This window comes from Salvelinus alpinus, chromosome 12, assembly GCF_045679555.1.
Source record: "Salvelinus alpinus chromosome 12, SLU_Salpinus.1, whole genome shotgun sequence".
NCBI classification, from domain to species: Eukaryota; Metazoa; Chordata; class Actinopteri; order Salmoniformes; family Salmonidae; genus Salvelinus; species Salvelinus alpinus.
The window spans coordinates 4,414,973-4,439,092 of record NC_092097.1 but is presented as its reverse complement, the minus strand read 5'-3'; the positions used below and the strand labels follow the sequence as shown (position 1 = coordinate 4,439,092).

Sequence of the window (24,120 nt, the reverse complement as noted above, 5' to 3'; positions counted from 1 at the left end):
AGTTTTTCAATTGTGTAGAAATGCAATAAATGAGCTTCAACCTCCTAAAAAAAAATCCTACGTTTGCCATATCCTAGGTTTAGCTGAGCTGACACCACTGGTGTCACAGCTCTTCCTGGACTGCGTCAAGTCGGTCATGTCACCCAGGGTACCCGGGTGGAGCCATACTAGTGCCAACAGAAATTAGATGTCAATTCAATCATTTTGAATTTTGTATTCAGAAAGTGAATTTGAATTCAATAGTTCTGAATTTGTGTTGCACAAATTGAATATGCCTGACACTTACTCTATCACTATGACTTGAAAGCCCATCATGGGCTTGTCAATATTTAGTAACAGAGAGTGTAGTCATATATCCAGTCAACCAACTTCAAGATGATCCGGTTTTGTAGTATTGAACTGCAAGCCTACAACTGCCTCATGCCACCAGCTGTTGTTAATTTGATTATATTTATATCTGCACAAACATACTTTTATCAGGCTGTATTTTTTTAATCAACTCAGCTATGCCTTTTGTATCGAATTACATTTAGTGTTGTTTTTTAACCTGTGGATATATTTGTAATAAAAATTTACATTTTGCTTTACCCTTTGATTAATTATTTCACAAACTGCATCACTGGATAGGACCACACATTATCAGCTTCAGGGATAAACCAATCAAAATGTTCACAGTAGGCCTCTGAGGTTTTGGTAAAATTACTCAGTTCCCTCTTACGGTATATGGTAACCTCACCACCTCAATTCTCTGCTCAAGGGGACTAAATGTACAGAATTTGCATGATGATTCAGAGCTGGTGGAGATGTTTTACCCTGAAACATGTGGCTTTGGCTGTGCCATGCGGAGAAGACGCTGCTCAGTAAGTGTTTTAACTCACAGATAGCTTAGTCATCAGTCCTTAGTCACTCCTCTAGTGTAAGTAGAAAGACAACGGGGACCTTTTTCATTCAACAGTACAAAAAACAAAATAGTAAATAGATACATTTGGTGAAGTGCAATTCAATATGGGCCCGATTCAGACTTAGGAAATGTATGCCTTTCCTATGGATTTTTATTTAAGCACATCTCACTATTTGGTATTCAGACTTACCTTATGCAGGTGTGCAACAAGCTCTTTGGGAGTGGCTCTTTGGGAGTTGCTCCCCTGAACAAATCAAATCAAAGTTTATTTGTCAACTGCGCCGAATACAACAGGTTACAGTGAAATGCTTACTTACAGGCTCTAACCAATAGTGCAAAAAAGGTATTAGGTGAACAATAGGTAGGTAAAGAAATAAAACAACAGTAAAAAGACAGGCTATATACAGTAGCGAGGCTATAAAGGTAGCGAGGCTACAAACAGACACCGGTTAGTCAGGCTGATTGAGGTAGTATGTACATGTAGATATGGTTACAAGTATATGCATATATGATGAACAGAGAGTAGCAGTAGCGTAAAAGAGGTGTTGGCGGGTGGTGGGTGGGACACAATGCAGATAGCCCGGTTAGCCAATGTGCGGGAGCACTGGTTGGTCGGCCCAATTGAGGTAGTATGTACATGAATGTATAGATAAAGTGACTATGAATATATGATAAACAGAGAGTAGCAGCAGCGTAAAAAGATGGGTTGGGGGGGCACACAATGCAAATAGTCCGGGTAGCCATTTGATTACCTGTTCAGGAGTCTTATGGCTTGGGGGTAAAACTGTTGAGAAGCCTTTTTGTCCTCGACTTGGCACTCCGGTACTGCTTGCCATGCGGTAGTAGAGAGAACAGTCTATGACTGGGGTGGCTGGGGTCTTTGACAATTTTTAGGGCCTTCCTCTGACACCGCCTGGTGAAGAGGTCCTGGATGGCAGGCAGCTTAGCCCCAGTGATGTACTGGGCCGTACGCACTACCCTCTGTAGTGCCTTGCGGTCAGAGGCCGAGCAATTGTCGTACCTGGCAGTGATGCAACCAGTCAGGATGCTCTTGCAGCTGTAGAACCTTTTGAGGATCTGAGGACCCATGCCAAGTCTTTTTAGTTTCCTGAGGGGGAATAGGCTTGTCATGCCCTCTTCACGACTGTCTTGGTGTGTTTGAACCATTCTAGTTTGTTGTTGATGTGGACACCAAGGAACTTGAAGCTCTCAACCTGCTCCACTACAGCCCCGTCGATGAGAATGGGGGAGTGCTCGGTCCTCCTTTTCCTGTAGCCCACAATCATCTCCTTAGTCTTTGTTAAGTTGAGGGATAGGTTGTTATTCTGGCACCACCCGGCCAGGTCTCTGACCTCCTCCCTATAGGCTGTCTCGTCGTTGTCGGTGATCAGGCCTACCACTATTGTGTCGTCTGCAAACTTAATGATGGTGTTGGAGTTGTGCCTGGCCATGCAGTTGTGGGTGAACGGAGTAAAGGAGGGGACTGAGCACGCACCCCTGGGGAGCTCCAGTGTTGAGGATCAGCGTGGCAGATGTGTTGCTACCCACCCTCACCACCTGGGGGCGGCCCGTCAGGAAGTCCAGGATCCAGTTGCAGAGGGAGGTGTTTAGTCCCAGGATCCTTAGCTTAGTGATGAGCTTTGAGGGTACTATGGTGTTGAACGCTGAGCTGTAGTCAATGAATAGCATTCTCACATAAAAGTGTTCCTTTTGTCCAGGTGGAAAAGGGCAGTGTGGAATGCAATAGAGATTGCATCATTTGTGGATCTGTTTGGGCGGTATACAAATTGGAGTGGGTCTAGGGTTTCTGGGATAATGGTGTTGATGTGAGCCATTGCCAACCTTTCAAAGCACTTCATGGCTGCGGACGTGAGTGCTACGGGTCTGTAGTCATTTAGGCAGGTTCCCTTTGTGTTCTTGGGCACAGGGACTATGGTGGTCTGCTTGAAACATGTTGGTATTAAAGACTCAATCAGGGACATGTTGAAAATGTCAGTGAAGACACCTGCCAGTTGGTCAGCACATGCCCGGAGCATACGTCCTGGTAATACGTCTGGCCCCGCAGCCTTGTGTATGTTGACCTGTTTAAAGGTCTTACTCATGTCGGCTACGGAGAGCGCGATCACACAGTCGTCTGGAACAGCCGATTCTCTCATGCATGCCTCAGTGTTGCTTGCCTCGAAGCGAGAATAGAAGGGATTTAGCTCGCCTGGTAGGCTCGTGTCACTGAGCAGCTAGCGGCTGTGCTTCCCTTTGTAGTCTGTAATAGTTTGCAAATGTAATTCAAACACTGAAAACCTTCCCACTTTCTAGCCAACAGATTTCCCCATGGATTTTTTATTCAATGGGGTTTTCAGTACATTTATCTACAGTTATCCCTGTAAATACAGTGTACCTTTCATTAGAATTTTATCAACAGACTCATTGTAATATAGAGAGAGATCTGTAACGGGTGTCATCGGAAGGAATAGACCAAGGCGCAGCGTTCTTTGAGTTCCACATAATTTAATAACGAAGTGAAACTTTGAAAGGACAAAACAATAAAGAATAAAACGACAGAACAGCTTCGATGTGCAAACTACCTCCACACAAACAAAGAACAAGATCCCACACAGATGGAGGGAAAAGGGCTGCCTAAGTATGATCCCCAATCAGAGACAACGATAGACAGCTGCCTCTGATTGGGAACCACACTCGGCCAGAAACAAAGAAATACAAAACCTAGAAATAAAGAACATAGTACAAAATATATTAGTAAATCAAAAATACAGTGGTTTGATTAATCCTGAAAGTTGCCATTCAGTTGTTCAATCCATTAAACATTGGCAAGGGAGAAAACAATCAAAGTTGACCAATAGTCCTATAAATCTACCCTAATCCTCACTGATCATGTAACAGTGTTGACAGTGGTCCAGTCGCCGTAAACCATGCGCCAGGCTCCAGGTTCAAACTGCCAGGCTCTGTCTGTATTCCATGAAGTGGGCTACATGTCCCAAATTACTGAACAACTCGTTAAATGTGATCCACCATTGCTAGTGACCCTCGGGATCAACCACACGGGCGTGACAGAGTAAAGAAAGGGAAACTAACGATGTAATGGAATGATGCCAAATGTAGCCTACAAATTGAAGGGGAACTAACACTTAAGTGACAGTAAAACATGTATGTAGGTATTACTAATGGTGGCTACCAATAGTGGCTAATATGTAACATGACACAAATTGTCATTTATTATTTTTTTCACTGAGAAAAGTCCGGCCTGAAATTAAAACATTGTACAGCACAAAAAGTTTTGCCCAAAATTTGTCCCGACTTTCATTATGCATAGCTTTGGCTTGTCATCTAATTTGGCTTGCGTCTCCAAGATTCATCCCTTCAAGTTACAAGGCCATACAACTTAAATTCTGCATTACGGCACAGTATTTCATACACTTCACTGTGGGAAAGTGGCACACAATGATGAGTAAGAAAGTGACAGATGCACAAATATCATACCCCCCCCCCCCTCAAAACGCTAACCACCCTGTTATTGTAATGGTGAGAGGTTAGCATGTCTTGAGGATATAATATTTGTGAGTCTAACTTTCTCACTCATCATTATTCATGATTAAGTCAGGACTATCAGTAATCATGATAGCGTCCACATTAATGTAGAAGTGTTTAGAAACATATTCTATTTTTATTTACAATAAAAGTGACTCCAAAATGACACAATACGTTATTTACCATTCATTTCTATTGGGCAAAACAAACAGCATCCAACACGTTTGTAGAGTTACAAGGTTTATGTAATCATTGCATGCTAGGAATATTACTGGTCACCATAGCAACACCCACCCGTAGCACGCGCTCCAGCAGGTATATTTCACTGGTCATCCCCAAAGCCAACACCTACTTTGGGCGCCTTTCCTTCCAGTTCTCTGCTGCCAATGACTGGAACGAATTGCAAAAATCACTGAAGTTGGAGACTTATATCTCCCTCACTAACTTTAAGCATCAGCTGTCAGAGTAGCTTACCGATCGCTGCACCTGTACACAGCCCATCTGTAAATAGCCCATCCAACCAACTACCTACCTCATCCCCATATTTGTTTTTGTTTTTCTGCTCTTTTGCACACCAGTATTTCTACTTGCACCTCCTTGTCTGCACATCTATCACTCCAGTGTAAATTGATCAATTGTAATTACTTTGCCACTATTGGCCTGTTTATTGCCTTACCTCCTTACTTCATTTGCACACACGGTATACAGACGTTTCTATTGTGTTATTGACTGTATGTTTGCTTATCCCATGTGTAACTCTTTGTTGTTGTTTTTGTCGCACTGCTTTGCTTTATCTTGGCCAGGTCGCAGTTGTAAATGAGAATTTGCTCTCAACTGGCCTACCTGGTTAAATAAAGCTGAAATAAAAAGATAATTAAAAAATGGGACCAAATACTAAACTTTTGTCTACTTTAATACACATAAGTGAATTTGTCCCCATACTATTGGTCCCCTACAATGGTAGGACTACGTACAAAAAGTCCTGAAATTTCAAAACAGTTCACCTGATATGGGTACCCTAAAATGAAAGCTGACAGTCTGCACTTTAACCTCATAGTTATTGTATCAGTTAAAATCAAAAGGTCTGTAGTACTTTGATAAAACAAAAAGAATGGGTCACTGTACCATTACTGTTGGAGTTCACTGTATAATATATGAACTCTCATTTTAGGAGTAAAACACAAACTTCTAGAAATAGGTTAAAAAAATCTATGTAAATATTATACAACACTAACTTTGGGTTGTAGTGTAGAAGTCAGTTTTTAGAGGCAGGCAGGCAAGTCAATAATCTAGGTGAAGTTATAAAGTAATCTGTAGGCCTAAATAACCTACATAATCTATACGTTGCCAAACTCCAAAATGGTTGTGGTCCTCAATGCAATGAAAAAATAGGTTCACACTTCATTTGGATAGTCTGGATTGTCCATCTGTAGATGCTCTACAGATGTTCATACTATCAACAAACTATCTATCAACTGCTTGCTAAGGTTGCGGTTAGGGTTAGGTTTAGAATAAGGGTTAGGGTAAGGGTTAAGGTTAAGTTTAGGGTTAGGGTTGGGGTTAGGGTTAAGTTTAGGGTTAGAATAAGGGTTAAGGGCTAGGGTTGGGGTTAGTAGATAGTTGAAGTGTTACTGTCTGTAGATAGTATGTGGAGCATCTTCAGATGGACAATCCAAAAAATAGAATCAGCACTGAAACGGAATGGGGAGTTCTCTTCCCATTTTCAAAAGTTATTAACGACCCTACTCGAGTCAAATCTTCTCTGATGTCACAAAACTATTTCCCCCTTCCCCCTCTCTCTCTCCCATGAGACTTGCAATAATAATAAAAATAAATTAATATAACATATAAAACATCATAATCTAACGCACACTATTTTCTTCTACTTTTCTTCTTCTCCTTCTTGTTCGTTTTTGTCTCCTGCCAAACTAGTCAATATAAAAGTATCAAACCTGCAGCGGGAGTTTGTTTGCGGAAAGTCCACTTTTTTTTTTAAACATATGCATTTCTAGTTCCTCTTTTGTTCTATTTATTTAAAAACAGTGTTTCCACCAATCACAGGGGAGCTGTTTTCCCTTGGCTGTCTCTACAGAGGTAGAGACAACACAACCCATTGACACAACACAACCCACTGACACAACCCATTGCTCCTCAACAGACCTAGGTCAGTTCAAATACCATTTGAAATCATTTTAAAATGCTTTAGCATTTGCATTAGCCTGCCTGGAGTGCCAGGTTGGCAGGGTTTTGCTCTTTTTAAAAAAACTATTCTACTGCTCCATTAAACCAGGAAATCTCAATCAAGCACAGATCAAGTATTTTAAATGATTTCAAATAGTATTTGAACGCAGGCCCCTGGTGTTCGACAACAGACAACCCGAAACCACGACTGACTGGTTAATAAGCGGAAGAAGTATCACATAGCACTCAGGTCATTTAACTCCACGTTCTTTATTGAAGGAACTACTACAATAAAGCGATGTTTTACGTCGTTTAACTGTCTACTTCACAACAGCTCTTACTTTACGTCTGCTTTACCGTGGGTTCATCTGGTAGGGACACTCCAAAGTGAAAGTTGACGACAGAATATTCCACCTATGTACAAACTTTCACAAAATAAATCAGTACGTTTTAATGAAAATTGAAACTCACAAATCAAATAGTATATATATATATATAACATCAGGGGGATTCAAAGGTCTACACAGACTATTCAGAAAAGGTAAGTACATAACATAAGTACTTAAAGTTCTATTGCTTTGCCATTATAACAAAACCAAAGTCCTTTGAAGTTTAAAGTCTGGATGCATTCTCCAGCCACGACACAAGTTCGACAAGTCTAGTACAACAAGGATAGAATGTGAAAACGTTGCATTAACTTTGTTGTAGACCGTTTATAGATAGTGGCACATAGAGTCAACCGCCTCGCTGTTGTTGCTTGTGTTTGGAAGAGTCAGCTGGTGCTCCTACTACACTACTAACGGAGCTGCGGAGACATATCATCCATACGGGCTATTCCTCCTGTTCCCATCTCTACCCATGCTTTTCTCCTTGCCGTGGGGTGAGGTGAACTAGGCTGGTGTTGCTACTACAGGGACTAAGGAGACATCATGAGGAGATGCTGTTGTGGTTTCACAGTGTACTGGTTCTGTTGGTTTTTATTGGTTTTGGTCTTGGTGTTTGGTTCAGGCTGAGTTTGGGTGGGTTCAATGCAAGGTGTTACAGGGTACCATAGGGGTTGGGTCTCAAGATGGTTCAGGTCACTGAGTTGGGTTCAGACTGGTTGGACTTAGGGCTGGTTGGGCCCGGGGCTCAGACTGGTTGGGATGTGGGGCTGGATGGGCTAGGAGACTGGTTTGGCTCTCGACTGGGTCCTTGGGGCTTGGTGGGTTCGGTGTTCTGGGCTGGCCGGGTGTCAGAGGGATGTTGATTTGTTGGGTTCGAAGATGCGGTCGAACTCATTGAGTATGAGCTCCACGGCCTGGTTCTGATACACCATGTTGATGGCCATGTTAGCGTTGTCCCGCTCCGGACGCATCAGGGTGGGACCAAACACTATGCCGATGTTCTGGGTCGACATCCGGTTGGATGTAGCGTGCTCCATCACTCTGGGGGGAGGAAGAGAGAGAGAGAGGGTGGGGGCGAGAGAGAAAGATATTTATATACAGAAAAATATCAAACGCAAATGCAACAATTTCAAAAATGTTACAGTTCATATAAGTAAATCAGTCAATTTAAATAAATAGATTAGGCCCTAATCTATGGATTTCACATGACTGGGCAGGTGTGCAGCCATGGGTGGGCCTGGGACGGCATAGCCCCACCCAATGGGGAGCCAGGCCAGGGCTTTATTACAGACTGAAGTACTCTTCAGCACCCTCCCCACCCCCCCCTTAGATGATCCCACACTAGCCCGGCTGATTTGTAGGGGTCCAGATTTTGCAGCTCTTTCAGAACATCAGCTATCTTATTCACTGGGCATGGCTGTGTGTGGACAGTGTGTGTGTGGACAGTGTCTGTGTGCAGGCATGTGGGCAGTAGAGTTTGGGTGTCTTTGTGTGTCTGTGGACACCCTGTATTTATTTGTGCATCTGCATGTGTGGATGGCTGGGGGGGTGGTCCGGAAAGGGGATATGTCCCGTCCTTAAGTAGGAGATTTTTGCATTTTTCAAACAGATTTTTCATGCAATCTAGAGCCATAATCATTATGTATAATTCTATGTAAAGAATGTACATTTTTCAGAATAACTAAGCTTATCCTGGTTAAGGGTACAGACAGTCCTTGACCAGGATACTAACGTACTTTGTACCCCCACACATTTTTGTAGGTGCACACACACACACATGCATGCCTGCACACAAACACACACACACACCTACAAAGGCACAAATAAGTACATGATGTCCACAGACACACAAAGACCCCCAATTTATTTGACCAAACACAATGCTATTTCTCAGAGATCAAGATAACCACTGACTTTCAGCCTTCATATAGGGAAGGGCACTCAACTTGTCCTACTGCACGGACTCAGATGACTGATGATTGGTTTAAAGACATGAATACTACGATTATAGTTGAAGCTGTATTGTCAGATTTTAGTGCAGCCTTAGATGTTAATGATCATAAATTGTTAATTTAAAAAAAAAAATCAGCTGCCATCTCATGGTTGGAGTTATTTATCCAATAGAACCCAGAGAGTGTTCTTCAATGGAAGCTTCTCTAACATCAGATATATACAGTGCTGTGTCCCTCAGGGCAGTTGCTTTGGGTGGTTACTGTTCTCTATTTTTACAAACGATTTGCCGCTGGTCTTACACGAAGATAGAATTACTATGTATGCAGATGATTTCACACTTTACGTGTCAGCACCCAAACCTACACTATCTACAGTACCAGTCAAAAGTTTGGACACACCTACTCATTACAGGTTTTTTCTTTATTTTGACTATTTTCTACATTGTAGAATAATAGTGAAGACATCAAAACTATGAAATAACACATATAGAATCATGTAGTAACCAAAAAAGTGTTCAAGAAATCAAAATATAGTTTATATGGGAGATTCTTCAAAGTAGCCACCCTTTGCGTTGATGACAGCTTTGCACACTCTTGGCATTCTCTCAACCAGCTTCATGAGGTAGTCACCTGGAATGCTTTTCAATTAACAGGTGTGCCTTGTTAAAACTTAATTTGTGGAATTTCCTTCTTAATGCGTTTGAGCCAATCAGTTGTGTTTTGACAAGGTAGGGGTGGTATACAGAAGATAGCCCTATTTGGTAAAAGTCAATACGGAACATTTCAAGAACTTTGAAAGTTTCTTCAAGTGCAATCGCAAAAACCATCAAGCTCTATGATGAAACTGGCTCTCATGAGGACCACCACAGGAAAGGAAGACCCAGAGTTACCTCTGCTGCAGAGGATACATTTATTAGAGTTAACTGCACCTCAGATTGCAGCCCAAATAAATGCTTCACAGAGTTCAAGTAACAGACACATCTCAACATCAACTGTTCAGAGGAGATTGTGTCAATCAGGCCTTCATGGTCGAATTGCTGCAAAGAAACCACTACTAAAGGACACCATTAAAAAGAAGAGACTTGCTTGGGCCAAGAAACACGAGCAATGGACACTAGACCGGTAGAAAATTGTCCTTTGGTCTGATGAGTCCAAATGTGATATTTTTGGTTTCAACCGTTGTGTCTTTGTGAGTAGGTGAACGGATTATCTCTTGCGCTTAAGTGGGACTGTAATTTGTTTTTCAACAGAACAATGACCCAAAACACACCTCCAGGCTGTGTAAGGGCTATTTGACCAAGAAGGAGAGTGATGGAATGCTGCATCAGATGACCTGGCCTCCACAATCACCCGACCTCTACAATCACCCGACCTCTACAATCACCCGACCTCTACAATGTAGAAAATAGTAAAAAATAAATAAAAACCCTTGAATGAGTAGGTGTGTCCAATCTTTTGACTGGTACTGTATGTATAATGTACCAGTCAAACCTACTCATTCCAGGGTTTGTGTTTATTTTTTACTATTTTATACATTGTAGAACAATAGTGAAGACATTAAAACTACGAAATAACACATATAGAATCATGTAGTAACCAAAAAAGTGTTAAATAAATCAAATTATATTTTTTATTTTAGATTCTTCAAAGTAGCCACCCTTTTCCTTGATGACAGCGTTGCATACTCTTGGCATTCTCTCAACCAGCTTCATGAGGAAGTCACCTGGAATGCTTTTCCAACAGTCTTGAAGGATTTCACACATATGCTGAGCACTTGCTGGCGTCTTTTCCTTCACTCTGCAGTCCAACTTATCCCAAACTATTCTACAATGTAGAACATAGTAAAAATAAAGAAAAACCCTTGAATGAGTAGGTGTGTCTAATCTTTTGACTGGTACTTGGGTATGACGCTACAAGCTTGGCACACCTGTATTTGTGGAGTTTCTCCCATTCTTTTCTGCAGATCTCAAGCTCTGTCAGATTCGCAAACATTTTCTAAAAACATGTTTTCACTTTGTCATTATGGGGTATTGTGTGTAGATAGATGAGGGATTTTTTAAAAGCCATTTTAGAATAACATAACAAAATGTGGAAAAAGTCAAGGGGTCTGAATACTTTCCGAATGCACTGTATATGGGTTTTTTACACAAAAATCAACCCCACTAGTAGTTCTTGTTGTGGTCTAGTCCCATCTTGATTGCTGTCCAGTAATATGCAAGAAAGAAAGACCTAGGAAAGTTGCAGCTGGCTCAAAACAAAGCAGCACGCCTTGCCCTTAACTGCACATGCAGAACTAACATTAACAACATGCATGACAGTCTTTCATGGTTGAGGGTTGATGACACATTAACTGCTTCTCTTCTAGTTTTTATGAGAAATATTACTGTGCCAAAAATTCCAGATTGTCTGCATAATCAAATAACATGCAGCTCAGACACCCATACATACCCCACAAGACATGCCACCAGGGGTCTCTTCACAGTCCAAGTCCAAAATCATTTCACGGCAATACACAGTTTTTTACAGAGCCATGATCGCATGGAAGTCCCTTCCATCTCTAATTACCCAAGGACACAGCAAAATAAGTTAAAAAAATAAAAAAAGATTTAAAAAAACAATTGATGGAACGACAAATATCATACCCAACCAAAAATGCTAACCTCCCCGGAATCGTGTAACTTTCTCACTCATAATTTCTCACAATTCATTCAGGATTATCCATGATCATTGTAGTATCCACATTAATGTAGAAGTGTTAAGAAACATATTCTATTCTTATTTACAATAAAAGTGACTCCAAAATGACACAATGCATTATTTACCATTAATTTCTATTGGGCAAAAATGTATCTGAAACACAACCAAAACCAAGAGAAAATGCATCCAACAAATGTTTTGAGTCACAAGATTGATGTAGTCATTGTGTGCTATGAATATGGGACCAAATACTTAACTTTTGACTACTTTAACACAAGTGTGTGTGTGTGTGTGTGTGTGTGTGTGTGTGTGTGTGTGTGTGTGTGTGTGTGTGTGTGTGTGTGTGTGTGTGTGTGTGTGTGTGTGTGTGTGTGTGTGTGCGGACATGTTTAACCATACCAGAAGTCCCCACAAGAATAGTAAACCAACAAAAATTTGACCAACTAGGGACATTTTGCCAGTCCACAGTCCCAACAAGGATGAAGGCTATTTCTAGGGGGATTAGGGTTAGAATTAGTGTAAGGGGTTAAAGGTTAGGTTTAGGGTTGGTTAGGAGTTAGGAGTTAGGGTAACGTTTAGGCTTAAGGTTAGGTTTTGGGGTTAGGGTGTGTGTGTGTGTGTGTGTGTGTGTGTGTGTGTGTGTGTGTGTGTGTGTGTGTGTGTGTGTGTGTGTGTGTGTGTGTGTGTGTGTGTGTGTGTGTGTGTGTGTGTGTGTGTGCGTGTGCGCGGAGGGGACACCGACTCAGGAACGGGTTAAAGCCACAGCATGAGGCATTCTTCTAAAAATGCCATTCCCACCAAGCCACAGAGGCAGCCAGCAATTGCTCAAAACTTCCACATTAAAAAAGGATAGGAAAAAAGAGACGGAACGAGGGAAGAAAAAAATAAAGGGAGAATGGAGGAGAGAGGTTCCAGTGGTGGCGGCAGTGGTGTTGCTGTTCCTTCCAGCAGACGAGGCCACAGAGATCCCAGAGGAGGCGGGAAGGGATGAGAGGGGGAGGAGAGGTGACGAGAGGATGGGGGGAGGAGAAGATGAGAAAATGAGATCCAGAGAGAGGGAGAGCAAAAGAGAGAGAGAGTAATGACAGTGAGACAGAGACACGGCGACTGACATACAGATCCATGGGGAGCTACATGCTGGCACAAACATCAGACTCACTAACACGACATAAACAGCCACTCTCAAGTTCTGTGGAAGCACCATAAAGTAACAGAAGAGTATCTATTTTACGTGTGTGACTGAATCCTTGATCCATCAGAGTTTCAACCTCTCCCTCCACGACCCACAGTATGTGACCCACAGCACTCTCGAGTCCACACTGTTCAATCACAGAACACATATCGAAAGGCAACCGCTGAGAACAAGGCTGAGGACACTACGCCATCTAGTGGTCAGTTTTCTATACTGCAGTTCAGCAGATTAGGGACGAGGCTAGATTGAGGAGAGGTCTCATACCGTTTGAGATGACTGAACATGAACCTCATGGTGTCGTGGTTGGGAGGAGGCATGCTCAGAACCAGCCACTTCAGACGGTCCACTTTGTCCAAGTAGTCTGACATCTCTGGACACACAGACATCCCGGACAAATATATTAGACTCTGGGTGGCTCACTGTCTCATTTGACACATTCATTTGTTGGTTTGTTCATTCATGCTTTAGCCAACCCATCAAACAATCCATTCGACTATATCTGTGAAGGAGGATTTATTCATGAATTCAGGAGCTACTCACTGACGGTCTCGACGATGTCTGTGAAGAAGCCATAAGGGACCAGGGGTTCAGGAAGCTCCCTGAAGAAAAGCTTTAGGGCACCTGTTATGACATGGATATCCTCCCATTCACTCTGGTCCAGGTTCAGCTTCTCTATTAGTGGGAGGAGAGAATAATGGAGGAAAGGGGTGAAGGGAGGAGGTGAAAGAGAACATTGGAGGGTTGATTGGAGAGAGAGGAAGGAGTGGGATGTAGCGCGGGATAGGAGGGACACAAAGGTAATGCATGAATTCCACTGTTAAAACTGTGCTTTTGGTAGACAGGGTGGCTGGCAGGCGTGTAGCTGTAGCAGAGGTACATTGTCTGTGAAACAAGGCGATAGTTAGAATGCAGAGAGACGGAGTTTGTGGGAACGCTACCCCAATACAACCAACCATCCAATCCTGAACAACGTTTCTCAAGCCATCCTCGGTTACATTTGTGAACCCAATGTCTTGGTGTAACTACAATAGTTTCCAATGTGAAGTTAATGTTTAGAACCTAATACTGTGAACTACTGTCTCGACTCTAGAGGAGTGTTGAGAAACCTTGGTCAGGATTCAAGGCAGCGCAACAATGGCTAGCTGGAGCAAAATGCTCGCTGCAGTAGTCTATTTTAGCCACTTGACGGCACCAATAGACTGTGTAAAGAACACGGTAACTGATGCACCTTTAACTGATACTTTACTCAGCATGTCTGTGCAAAGACAACACAATATACAAACTTCCAGCAGCTGGAAAGCTTAGAGGCAGAAAAAACATGTGTTTTTACATAAATGCAGACATTGCACACATATGCATAGATTTGGCTCGAAGCTATGTGCTGCCAGTTCGTCTGAGTTCTACCTTGTACCAACTCTGCAGGGAACATATAACGTCCATCAGTGGTCACTGCTCGCTCTGTAATCAACAAACAGTTGTTTAAGCAACCTAGAGTCAGTTGCTATGATCCCAGCCCATTTCCCTCCCTCCCCTCTTTCTTTCTTTCTTTCTTTCTTTCTTTCTTTCTTTCTTTCTTTCTTTCTTTCTTTCTTTCTTTCTTTCTTTCTCTCCCTCCCTCCCTCCCTCCCTCACGCTGACCCTCTCTCTCTCTCTCTCTCTCCCTCCCTCCCTCACGCTGCCCCTCTCTCTCACCATGGTTAACTAGGAAGCGTAGTTTCTGTATTACAGCCAGGTTACCACTCACTCTGTAGATACCGTCCGTCTCCAGACCTGAAACACACAACAGAACATGTAAAACTGGCAACAACACCCATGCTACATTTAACCCTGGCAACAACACCCATACTACATTTAACCCTGGCAACAACACCCATACTACATTTAACCCTGGCAACAACACCCGGGTACTACATGTCACACTGGCAACAAATAATAATATTGATAATAATAATAATAATTAGGTGGTTCATGTTTCAATCGGAAATGTTTTTTTTTGCATATTCCAACTTCCCCTTAGACACCTTCGGAGAGTGGGGTCACAGCCAGGGTCTGACATTATCAATGGCGACCCTTGAGCAATTAGGGTTAAGTGCCTTGCTTGCTCAAGGGCACATCAACAGATTTTTCACCTTGTTGGCTTGGGAACTTGAACTAGCAACCATTTTTACTGGCCCAACGCTCTAACCTCTAGGTTACCCTGGCATCAACCATTTACATAAACCTATCAAATCCTATAGGGCTGTGCTGTACGTCTCCTCTTCACGGCCTCAGTGCAGAGCCTGACGAAGCGGGGCACCGTGTTCTTCTCTCTCTCCCACAGCATTTCCCTCCCTCCTCCCTCGACCTCCATCCCTCCCTCCTCCGCGCTGTACCTCTCCTCTCCACGGCCTCAGTGCAGAGCCTGACGAAGCGAGGCACCGTGTTGTTCTCTCTCTCACACAGCATCTCCAGACAACAGCCAAACACCTGGTCTGTAAATGACAACAACACGGGCATGTAGAACACTGAAGATCATCTTGTGTACACAGTGACTTACAGTCAATACAGAGATCAGAGGTCATGAGATACACAGAGGAACCCACATCATATCACTTCCTCAAGAAGTGGAAAAAAACTACTTTTTATGTATTTGGAAAGATCTCCATTTCCATGGATTTGAAAGGTCGCTATGTAACTTCCACTTAAGTCGATTTTTCACTTAGTCATATGTGGATGTCAATGGGAGACTAAGTTGACATTCAACTTAAGTGGATATTACAGTGCTAATGCAGATGTTTTTATCTCAATATCAAATCATTTCTGGCTAACAATTAAGTACACTGTGTTCAATTAAAATTGTAAAAAATAAACAACAATTGCTTCTTGGCAAAGAGTATTTTCTGAAGCAAGAATTTTGCTAAGACTGTCTGGGAGCAGTCAGAGTTGGGACTGTAAAACTGAAAACAAGTTGTTATTAGCAGAGAGGTTTGGAACTCTCTTTCTTATTGGTCTATTAGCTAATTTAGCACCAGGTGATCTCACCAGTCAGGCCAAAATTCCATCGTACCAAAACAGGCTGAAATTTCAGGCAGTCTTTTCAAACAGTTCTTACACTAAAAGGGTATTATCATAATTTTCACAAATTCACAGTATTATTCCAACCTCATAGTGTGGAAATATATATATATCCTACTACACCGGCTCTGACGCTCGTCGGATGTGGCAGGGCTAGAAAAGTATTACGGACTACAAAGGGGAACTTAGCTGCAAGCTGCCCAGTGACGCGAGCCTACCAGACGAGCTAAATGCCTTTTATGCTCGCTTCGCATGAGAGCACCAGCTGTTCCGGACGTCTGTGTGATCACACTCTCTGTAGCTGATGTGAGCAAGACCTTTAAACAGGTCAACATTCACAAAGCCGCGAGGCCAGACGATTACCAGGACGTGTACTCAAAGCATCCGTGCACCAACTGGCAAGTGTCTTCATTGACATTTTCAACCTCACCCTGACCGAGTCTGTAATACCTACATGTTTCAAACAGACCACGATAGTCCTGTGCCTAAGAAAGCGAAGGTAACCTGCCTAAATGATTACCGCCGGTAGCCATGAAGTGCTTTGAAAGGCTGGTCATGGCTCATATCAACACCAACATTCCGGAAACCCTAGACCCACTCCATTTCAAATACCGCCCAAACAGATCCACAGATGATGCAATCTCAATCGCACTCCACACTGTTCTTTCCCACTTGGGCAAAAGGAACACCTATGTGAGAATGTTGTTCATTGACTACAGCTCAGCGTTCAACACCATAGTACCCACAAAGCTCATCACTAAGCTAAGGACCCTGGGACTAAACACCTCCCTCTGCAACTGGATCCTGGACTTCCTGACGAGCCGTCCCCAGGTGGTAAGGGTAGGCAACAACACATCTGCCATGCTGATCCTCAACACTGGGGCCCCTCAGGGGTGCGTGTTAAGTCCCCTCCAGTACTCTCTGTTCACCCATGACTTCGTGGTCAAGCACGACTCCAACACCATCATTAAGTTTGCTGACGACACAACAGTGGTAGGCCTGATCACCGACAATGACGAGACAGCCTATATGGAGGAGGTCAGAGACCTGGCAGTGTGGTGCCAGGACAACAACCTCTCTCTTCTCTCTCAATGTAAGCAAGACAAAGGAGCTGATTGTGGACTATAGGAAAAGAAGGGCCGAACAGGCCCCCATTAACATTGACGGGGCTGAAGTGGAGCGGGTCGACCATTTCAAGTTCTTTGGTGTCCACATCACCAACAAACTATCATGGTCCAAACACACCAAGGCAGGTGAGAAGAGGGCACGGCAACACCTTTTACCACTCAGGAGACTGAAAAGAGTTGGCATGGGTGCCCAGATCCTCAAAAAGTTTTACAGCTGCACCATCGAGAGCATCCTGACTGGTTGCATCACCATCTGGTATGGCAACTGCTCAGCATCTGCCCATAAGGCGCTACCGAGTGTAGTGCGTATGGCCCAGTATATCACAGGGACCATGGTTCCTGACATCCAGGACCTATATACAAGGTGGTGTCAGAGGAAAGCCCAGAAATTGTCAAAAACTACAGTCACCCAAGTCATAGACTGTTATCTCTGCTGCCGCACGACAAGCGGTACCGGAGCACCAGTCTCGGACCAAAAGACTCCTTAACAGCCTCTACCCCCAAGCCATAAGACTGCTGAACAATTAATCAAATGGCCACCCAGCCTATTATTTTGTAACCTTTATTTAACTAGGCAAGTCAGTTAAGAACAAATTCTTATTTTCAACAACGGCCTAGGAACAGTGGGTTAACTGCCTTTTTCAGGGGCAGAACGACAGATTTGTACCTTGTCAGCTGGGGGATTTGAACTTGCAACCTTTCAGTTACTAGCCCAATGCTCTAACCACTAGGCTACCCTGCCACCCCATGTACTGTAAATGCAGCCCCATTTACATTAACCCCGCCTCCCCTTTGTTTTTACACCTCAGCAACTCGCTGTTTATTATCTATGCACTTTACAAATTACCTCGACTAACCTGTACCTCCAAAAATTGCAAATTTGGACTCATCAGACCAAAGGACAAATTTCCACGGGTATAATGTCAATTTTTTGTGTTTCTTGGTCCAAGCAAGTCTCTTCTTATTATTGGTGTCCTTTAGTAGTGGTTTCTGTGCAGCAATTCGACTATGAAGGCCTGATTCACGTAGTGTCCTCTGAACAGTTGATGTTGAGATGTGTCTGTTACTTGAACTGTGAAGCATTTATTTGGGCTGCAATCTGAGGTGCAGTTGGTTCAACACCATCCAGTTAACTCGAATGAACTTATCCTCTGCAGCAGAGGTAACTCTGGGTCTTCCTTTCCTGTGGTGGTCCTCATGAGCGCCAGTTTGATCATAACACTTGATGGTTTTTGCGATTGCACTTGAAGAAACTTTCAAAGTTCTTGAAATGTTCCGTATTGACTGACCTTTATGTCTTGAAGTAATGATGGACTGTCATTTCTTTTTGCTTATTTGAGCTGTTCATGCCATAATATGGACTTGGTCTTTTACCAATTAGGGCTATCTTCTGGTTGGCTCAAATGCATTAAGAAATTCCACAAATTAAGTTTTAACAAGGCACACCTGTTAATTGAAATACATTCCAGGTGACTACCTCATGAAGCTGGTTGAGAGAATTCCAAGAGTGTGCAAAGCTGTCATCAAGGCAAAGGGTGGCTACTTTGAAGAATCTCCCATATAAACTATATTTTGATTTCTTGAACACTTTTTTGGTTACTACATGATTCCATATGTGTTATTTCATAGTTTTGATGTCTTCACTATTATTCTACAATGTAGAAAATAGTAAAAGTAAATAAAAACCCTTGAATGAGTAGGTGTGTCTAAACTTTTGACTGGTACTATATATATATATATAAAAAAAAACACAGGAAATCACATTTTTGAAGCATGCTGAATGAACGGCAGATCAACATTCGGCGTGATGTGTGGTCGTTTAGGATTTACCCCTAAGTGATCTCATTCTCTAAGTGATCCCAGAGAGAGAGAGAGAGAGAGAGAGAGAGAGAGAGAGAGAGAGAGAGAGAGAGAGAGAGAGAGAGAGAGAGAGAGAGAGAGAGAGAGAGAGAGAGACTTACCCTTGATGAGTCCTTTCTCCTGTAGGATCTGTAGTGGAGGTCTCTTCAGGATGAGTTTCTTCAGTCTGCTCCGAACACGCTTCCTCTCTGTGTTCTCCAGGTTGGAAGCAGAACGAGGGACTGCAGCAGGAGGGAGGGAAAGAATGAGAGAAAGGGGAGAGAGGGAGAACAAGAGAGGAGGGAGTGCACCACCAGAGGAAGCACATGGTCAGCCACAGCACAAGAACAGCATCCTTGGAGCAGTGGATGGAGGAGAGACTCACGTGATGCTTTACATCCCCCTCGACCGTCCTCCTCGTCTCCACTCTGGTCCAACATCTCCACACTGCCCGCCTTCCTCAGAGAGTACATTAGGACATTCTCCAGAGGATTCTCACGGTTCTACACAGCAGAGAAGAGAATTTCAACTGGTGCCAGATGTCTTTGGTTTTTGATCGTAATAAAGGACCCCCCCGACTCATACAAACACACACACACAAAGTGAGACTCACCAGCCGGTCGATTACACTCTGGATGGTGTTGAACCACTCTCTAATCAGTGAATCTGTCTCTGACTGCAGTAGGAACTCATTCCCTGTCACCGTCCTCAGCTACCACACAGACAGACAAATACCATGGGTTAGTCCCAAATCAAACACTACTTCCTAGGCAGTGTAGTACTTCTTGTAGTGTATGCTACAACTCCCAAAGATTGTATTTCCATTCAGTCAATTTGGGAAATGAATTTAAATTGCAGTGAGAACGAATGGTGATTTTCAATTCTTAAAGTTGAATTTTTAGAGTTGAAATTGAATTGGCTCTAACTCTGGCGCACACAGCTACAACACATACACAACTTCCTCTCAAGAGGAGGAAATAACGTTTTTTTTTCACAGAAACATTTCAGTAGGACTAAAATATCCACATTTGACTTCCCCAAAATACAGGGTGAAAAAAAGTGTCTTAAAAATGTAATTTAAATGATATCCAAACAAGAAAACGGTGGTTCGATATGCTAGGCTAATGACTCCCTCCCTTCCTACTCCACTCCATCCCTCCCTCCTGGTGTGTATCTGACCTTGAAGACATTCTTCTTGCTTGACAGATTGTTGGCCCACTGTAGCTGAGCTCCTCTTAGGTCTACACTGCTCTCTGGACAACTGTTCCCTGGTTTCTGGAAAGAAACACACACACACACAATCATTATTATGAGTGATATACTTTTAATCTGGGAACCCAGAACCGCAGCTGACCAGCTACTCATTTTTTTGTCTCTGTTGGATGATTATGAAACTTCAGAAGCTATTTTGAATACATTTTCTTGGTACTAGAGTCATTAAATACACATTGCGGGGAGTGACTGCTTTCAATGTTGGGCCAAAATGTTGTTACAAGGTGTTCACAAGACAGTAACGGTGTATTAACAATCGGTCATGAGAGACTAATACATTGTTAACTGTAGTTATCATGTTATAAAACATTTGTGGGTTTTATGTGTTTCAAGGTGGATAACATGGTCTTACCCAGCTGGAGGGGGTCTGAGATTTGGGATCCTTGAAGAAAACCAGACTATTCCCAACCAGAACCACCCAGGATGGATTCCAGTTTTTCCTAAAACATACACCGAGTCACATGGTCAGGAAAAACTCCTGGGACTGAGGAAAAACTCCATCTTATGTGTAGTATTAACATCAATCCCTCCAAGATGAGCCTGTCTTACCTCAGCTTCCTGCCTCCCTCTGCTATCTTGGTCTTATTCAGGAGACCTGCCTTCTCCAGCTCCTGGGGATGGGCGAGATGGGGAGAGTGGCATTAGAGTGATAGCTAACTAGTAGTGAGAACATTAGGGTCAGTGGAGACATGGGGACATTGGGTGGGGGGAGGAGGGTAGAGTGGGGCATGAGATAGTGGGGGCAGTAGCAGTGGGTGAGGCAGGTGGCCTTTGGTGACAGGGCACAACAGGGACAGTGGAGAAGAGACGTGGAGGAGGAAGGTAGAAGATGTGATTCTCACTGGTGTGGAGCTGTCGTTGCTGTCTGGAGAGCTGGCTGGAGAGGGAGGCTCCACCACCACACTGGTCACAGGATAGGAGCAGTCTCTGCACTGCTGACCCAGCTAGGAACAACACATACAGACTGTTACATCTAGACAGATATAGTGTCTGTATGTGTGTGTGTGTATGCGTGTTTCTGCTTGCTTGTGTGCATTAGTTTGAGTACGTGTGCACCACAGGAGGTTGGTGGGACCTTAATTGGGGAGGACAGGCTCGTGGTAATGGAGTGGAATAAGTGGAAAGGTATCAAATACGTCAAACATATGTTTGATGCCATTCCATTTACTCCGTTCCAGGCATTAATATGAGGGCTCCACCCCTCAGCAGCCTCCACTGCTGTGCACCCAGAGGCATCATGCCCTTAGGGGGCAAAGGGGCACATGCCCCCTCAGATTTGTCCTGTAAAAAATAAATAAATCATGTAATTTAAATGTGTTATTGTTGTTGTTGTTGTTTCTCTGTTATACTACTAGCCACCTAGCAAATGTATGAAGTTGGCTTTAGCTAGCCCAGATAGGTTCCTTATCTCCCAACCTCATAACTAGCTACCAAGAAGACATTTCAGGCTGTCAACCAAGTTAAAGTAGCTAGCTTGTCTAACTATCTTAACTTGCATGTCTGCTGGCAAGGTTTGTAGACTTTAAAAAACCAAGCAATAACTAAATGTACTGAATAAGACGCACAATACTTTCAATATTTTACCCACGTTTTTTTTATGACATAGAATTAAGCAGAATTAAGCTAGATTGCAGGAAAAAAGCTGTTTCAGGTGTTCAAAGTGTTTGAAGTGCAAAATTATCCTCCTTATGGACCAGGGGCATATCCCCCTCCGGGCCAACCCAAAACCATCCACACATACTTAGTGGCCCCTCAGATTTTTGAGGTGCATGATGCCCCTCTGTGCGCCTGTGTTTTTCTGTTTGTATGCTTATTCGCGTGTGTGTGTGTGTGTGTGTGTGTGTGTGTGTGTGTGTGTGTGTGTGTGTGTGTGTGCGTGCGTGCGTGCGTGCGTGCGTGCGTGCGTGTGTGTGTGTGTGCGTGTGTGTGTGTGTGCCTGCCTGCCTGCCTGCCTGCCTGCCTGCCTGCCTGCCTGCCTGCCTGCCTGCCTGCCTGCCTGCCTGCCTGCCTGCCTGCCTGCCTCTGAGCGTGCCTGTACAGTACCTTGACGTTTTCAAGCAGTATCATGGATCGTGAGTGGCTGAGCTGCTCTGTCTCATGACGCAGTAGGGCCTCCTTGTCTCCCGTACTGAAGGCTGTTGTACTGATGGTGTCTGAGGATACTGCTCGCTGCATACTCTACAGGACACCAACACAGAGGGGAGGACAAGTTATTCACTGTGATACACTCCCAAGTGTACTGTGTGTATATTCAATTGTGTTTGATTTACAGACTATCTTTTGCTATCCAGAACCTGCTTAAAGCCATTTGATATGGACCCTTCTCATAGTGAGTTTGGCAGCAGGTAGTTTCGCGGTTAAGAGTGTTGGACCAGTGAAAGGTCCCTGGTTCGAATTCCCGAACTAACAAGGCGAAAAATCTGCCGATGTGCCTTTGAGCAAGGCACTTAACCTTAATTGCTCCTGTAAGTCGGTCTGGAGAAAAGCGTCTGCTAAATGACTAAAATGTTAAATGTTTGGCAGAGTCGCTCGCACACACACACACACACACACACACACACACACACACACACACACACACACACACACACACACACACACACACACACACACACACACACACACACACACACACACACACACTGTGCCATGCCCCAACACACAACCCAGGGGTCACTGGCCCAGAACAGTGAAGTCCCTTAATGCTCTGTTATTCTCTGTTGACACTGAGCCAGATGGTAAACTAACTGTGGAGCGGTTTAGAGGTTTTCATTGGCCCAGTTCTGTTTTGATCAGCTTTGTTTCACTCCACTTCACACATGGGCTGAGAGACAGGAGGCTGCTGCCACTGCCTATGACACACAACTCACGGCCCGACACACAAATCACAACCTCACGACATAAGCAGGGTCTGTTCCAAATGGCTCCCCATTTTCTATACGGTGCAATACTGTTGACCAGAACAACCGGATTGTGCCATAGAGATGAAAAACAAACACCCGTCTTGATGTGTGCCATCTTTCCATGATGAGTGGTTGAGGATTTGTTTTGGAGCCAGATCTGCTAGATAAGGGTCCAGGCAAACAAGGCACCTGCCTCTATTCTCACTGCGAGGCAAACGTGTCGCAGTAACACTGGACTGCGACATACCACCTGGCATCACAAGATGACATTGTGTCAACTGGATTCTTGATTGGTGTTATAAAGAGTGTCTGAACACATAAGAATGCCTCGGACATTCTAAAGCCTGTTTGGCACCATGGCCCCATCTGTAGCTTCAATTCCTGAACACCTGATCATTAGAATTGGAGAGGTCTTGCCACTCACTGCCTTACGTGCCAGAAGGTACGAAGAGGATAACGAAGTAAGACTGCTTGCTTCAGATAGCCCCAATAGGGGAATTCCTTTGTATACTGTAGATATTGTTGTTTTACACATCAACTGTACTCTGAGTTCCTTGTTCGATGCCAGGAAATTATTTCCCCTGTAATCATCTGTAAATTCAAGTTCAATCTAATCTCACCTGTTCCAGCTCCCAGCCACTGTCAGGCTTCTGGCCAGTGAAGAGGAAGTCTGGAGATAGCTGGATGATAAGAAGAAGAAGAAGACAAATTATTTATTGATCTATTGCCTTACAGTCCGTGTATCTTTTGCTTTCACTACCTTTTGCTTTCACTACACAGGCATATTGAAACCAACACTGGCCTACAATTTCCAACGCATTAAGCAACGCTTAAATGCATGACTACACACTTTTCTTTCCAAACATGTCAGTTGACTTGCCAGCACGTCATATTTCACCACTCATCCTGATTATGAAAAACAGGATGCAGATTGAACAGTAGCTTGCAAGCATACACGCACAACGCTCGCGCCAACGACTGACAGTTGAAACTTTTCTAATGAACCGCATGACTGGGTGCTCTCCTTACCGCAGTTCAGTAATAGTGAAAGCACAGGGCGCATTGTCACCGTT

The 24,120-nt window shown here is 43.5% G+C and overlaps 1 protein-coding gene across 2 annotated transcripts in view; it reads right to left on the bottom strand.

Moving 5' to 3' along the window:
* Positions 1 to 6,876: 6,876 nt before the first annotated feature.
* The window catches only part of LOC139535376 (rho GTPase-activating protein 15-like), a 70,740-nt gene continuing 53,496 nt past the window's right edge, over positions 6,877 to 24,120 (bottom strand). Inside the window, exons 9-23 of one of the 2 annotated variants that reach the window (XM_071334726.1) lie at positions 23,668 to 23,727; positions 22,188 to 22,322; positions 20,987 to 21,088; positions 20,694 to 20,755; positions 20,497 to 20,584; positions 20,052 to 20,147; positions 19,486 to 19,584; positions 19,258 to 19,375; positions 18,995 to 19,114; positions 15,225 to 15,323; positions 14,545 to 14,622; positions 14,257 to 14,310; positions 13,393 to 13,524; positions 13,117 to 13,222; positions 6,877 to 8,052 (exon numbers count right to left, since the gene is read on the bottom strand). In XM_071334726.1, coding sequence (XP_071190827.1) covers positions 7,860 to 8,052; positions 13,117 to 13,222; positions 13,393 to 13,524; positions 14,257 to 14,310; positions 14,545 to 14,622; positions 15,225 to 15,323; positions 18,995 to 19,114; positions 19,258 to 19,375; positions 19,486 to 19,584; positions 20,052 to 20,147; positions 20,497 to 20,584; positions 20,694 to 20,755; positions 20,987 to 21,088; positions 22,188 to 22,322; positions 23,668 to 23,727 — 1,542 coding nt within the window. In that variant the 3' untranslated portion in view covers positions 6,877 to 7,859. The remainder of the gene's footprint in view (positions 8,053 to 13,116; positions 13,223 to 13,392; positions 13,525 to 14,256; positions 14,311 to 14,544; positions 14,623 to 15,224; positions 15,324 to 18,994; positions 19,115 to 19,257; positions 19,376 to 19,485; positions 19,585 to 20,051; positions 20,148 to 20,496; positions 20,585 to 20,693; positions 20,756 to 20,986; positions 21,089 to 22,187; positions 22,323 to 23,667; positions 23,728 to 24,120) is intronic. The other variant, XM_071334727.1, reaches the window with a different exon arrangement.